The sequence below is a fragment of the Planococcus citri genome, chromosome 2 (genome assembly GCF_950023065.1).
Source record: "Planococcus citri chromosome 2, ihPlaCitr1.1, whole genome shotgun sequence".
Lineage (NCBI taxonomy): Eukaryota > Metazoa > Arthropoda > Insecta > Hemiptera > Pseudococcidae > Planococcus > Planococcus citri.
The window spans coordinates 15,638,395-15,641,668 of NC_088678.1; the positions used below are offsets into that span (position 1 = coordinate 15,638,395).

Below are 3,274 nucleotides of genomic sequence, written 5' to 3' on the forward strand. Positions count from 1 at the left end.
TAGTTAACATTGTTGGTAGTACTGATTTGGGATTTAAACCAATGTTTGATCGTTTTTATTATGACAACATTGATCGTGTATTTTTCAACCCTGAAGCGTTCTCAGGTATGTACTACAGTAGTGGCAAAGCCAAGGTAACACTTTTTAGATCAGGGAAGGTCACCATGACTGGTATCAAAAATCGTGAACAATTGTATGACGTATACAAAGAATTCTTTCAAAAAACTATAAATAGTAGTATATGAATGCCAACTTGATATAATATTTCAATGGCACATATTGAAGAAAATTATGATGATTTCATCGAACATTTTGAGTATAATGATTATAAACCACCACAATCTGAAGATATAAATCAGGCAGGTGGTGAATTTCCAATCACTATATATAGTGAAGACATCATAACATTACCATGTGAAAGTGTACTAGTTTTCACAGGTCAAATCAAACTTGAAGAAACAACTGACTCAAGCACTAAAAATGTAAAACCTATTGATCCTACCAAAATTTCCTTTGATACAAATGGTATTTTACATCGTTTTGATCACATTGAGTATAAAATTGGCGATAATAAAATTGATGACATTAGAAAACCAGGAACTGCAACAACTATGAAAGGTTTATTATCTTTTCAGCCAAATATGTCACACTCCTTATCTGGTTGGGATATATATCCTAATTCGTCAAATAACCTGATCAATGATCAAGGATACTTCACTATAATAAAACCATTGAGTGAAGTGATGGGTTTCTTTGAAGATTTTCGTCAATGTATGGTATGTGTACCACAATCCTTGATATTTCATAATACTACTGCATCTGATAATATAATGATGTATTCAGATAATACAGGGTATAATGTCACTGTGATATTTAAAGAAATTATTTGGCGAATGAGACATGTAAAACTTCGAATAGATAAAGAAATTAAGTTAAGAAAAGAAGTATTGGGTAATACTAATTTTACCATGTTTTACCGCCATTGGTTATATCAATGCACAGCCATCCCCGCTCAATCTACAGAGTACACCTGGGAAATACCTGTTGCCTATTCCCGTGTAAAGTGGGTTATTGTAGCATTTCAAAAAGACTCTAGCTACAGTATTAATAAAAGAATGAGTCAATTTGAATTATTCAATGTTGAAAATGTACAACTGTCCATTAACAACTACTGGCTATACCCTAAAGATCGCCTCAATGTTAAAGTTGGCGAAAGAAAAGCTGGAAATTTGTATGATATGTTTCTATCATTCCCAAAATCATATTATAATAGACAAGAGTGTGATCCTATTTGTGATTATGGTACTTTTTTGTCCAAGTACCCTATGATTGCAATTGATTGTTCACATCAGCCTGAAACAGTTAAAGATTCACTGATCAATGCAAAATTGCTCATCAATCTTCGTGAAGGCTTTCCAATCAATGCCAAATTACACTTGGTTATGATTATGGATCGTAAAGTCATTTACAATCCTTTGACCAATCAAGTAATCACTTAATAAATAACAGTAGTAGTAGTAGTAGTAGTAGTAGTAGTGCACAAAATAACAAATAGTTTTTTTTTTTTTTTTAAATCATGTTTCAAAGAAATAAATTCAAAAAAATTATTTCAATTGAGTAAAAAAAAAAAAAAAAAAAAATGAATTGAGACTGAGAATTGAGACTGATGACTCATTTCCTGTTGATAAGATAAGAAATTCTGAGAATTCTGGCTAGATAAAACAAAAAATTAAGATCAAAGAGAAAGCTGCCTTGTTTACCACAAGTTAAAACTGATGACTCATTTCCTGTTGATAAGATAAGAGTTTCTAAGAATTCTGGCTAGACAAAACAAAAATCAAGATCAAAGAGAATGCTGCCTTCTTGTTTAGTACAAGTTAAAACTGATGACTCATTTCCTGTTGATAAGATAAGCACTTCTGAGAACTATTGTGCAACATGTCTGTAGTTAAAAGTTGGAGTGGGGGTAGTGAAAAAAAATATAAATAGGAGGGGGGGTAATGAAAAATCTATAAATAGGAGTGAGCTGTCCATCAGAAGTCACAACTCATTGGGATCTCATAGATGACGGACGTGTTTTGTAGAAGATGCACGCGCATCCCCCCACTCCTTTTTTTCTTTCTATTTGATTAGGAGTGGGGGTAATGAAAAACCTATAAATAGGAGTGCGCTGTTCATTAGAGGTCACAACTCATTGGGATCTCATACATGACAGACGTGTTTTGTAGAAGTTGTGCACGCATCCCCACTCCTTTTTTCCTACCATTTGATTAGGAGTGGGGGTAATGATAAATATATAAATAGGAGTGCACTTCTAGTTAGGAATCAGTTGTTTGTGTTGTGTTACCTTATACTATGTATAATATAGGGAAGTGTTTAATATTATTTTAGATTAAGTACCTATTAGATATATTTTAGATTAAGTAACTATAGGTCATCGATCTAGTGTTCTATCTCAAGTTATTTTATAGTACACTTCCGGGTCAATGTCATTGACCTTGTGTACTATAAAGTATAAAATTATAGGATGTAGAAAAACAGCAACAAACTGCAGTTGCAACAGCAACTGCAACAACAACAACAACAAACTGCAGTTGCAACTGCAGCTGCAACTGCAACAACAACAACAACAACAAACAATACACTGGGTCAAGGTCAAGAACAAGGTCATCAACTTAGAAGTAGAATTTTTGTATAGGTGTCACTATGGGGCAATTCCGTGCCCACGGAATTGCCCTATAGTGACACCTATACTACTTGTGTTTCTATTTCATTCCAATTCATCCAATTCAAACTTTGTTAACTCAAAATATACCAAAAACGAACTTTCATAACTCGAACTCCTATAACTCGAAAACTCCAATAACTCGAAGTCAACTCTTTCTCCCTTCAGCTTTGAGTTATCGAGACTCCACTGTATATCGATAACTTTGCACCACTAATCTCTATCATTAAAATATCGTTTAGGATTGAGCCTTAATAGTTTAATGAGTAATGAGCATGATGCAACTACATACATATAGTTTCAAATTTTTTAAATTTTCTATTCACATTTTTTTATTGTAAGTATCTTTTGATTATTTTTTTGATTGAAATTTCAAATCACTACAAATCACATTGAGAAACCCGTAGATAAAAAGAAATGTAAAAACATCAATTTTCAATTTTTTTGAATTTCTAACCGGCTTTTTTCTAAAAAAAAAAAAAATTGGTCAAGGTTATGGTTATGGTTCATTATGATCTGAGAAAACAGTTACAGTTACGGTTATGGATA

General features: G+C 32.6%; 1 protein-coding gene across 1 annotated transcript; it reads left to right on the forward strand.

The window, feature by feature from the left end:
• The first annotated feature begins 641 nt into the window (after nt 1–641).
• Nucleotides 642–1,499, forward strand: LOC135834000 (uncharacterized). The gene has a single exon (XM_065347837.1). It carries the CDS (start codon nt 642–644, stop codon nt 1,497–1,499), a length of 858 nt encoding a protein of 285 aa, XP_065203909.1.
• The last annotated feature ends 1,775 nt before the right edge of the window (nt 1,500–3,274 follow it).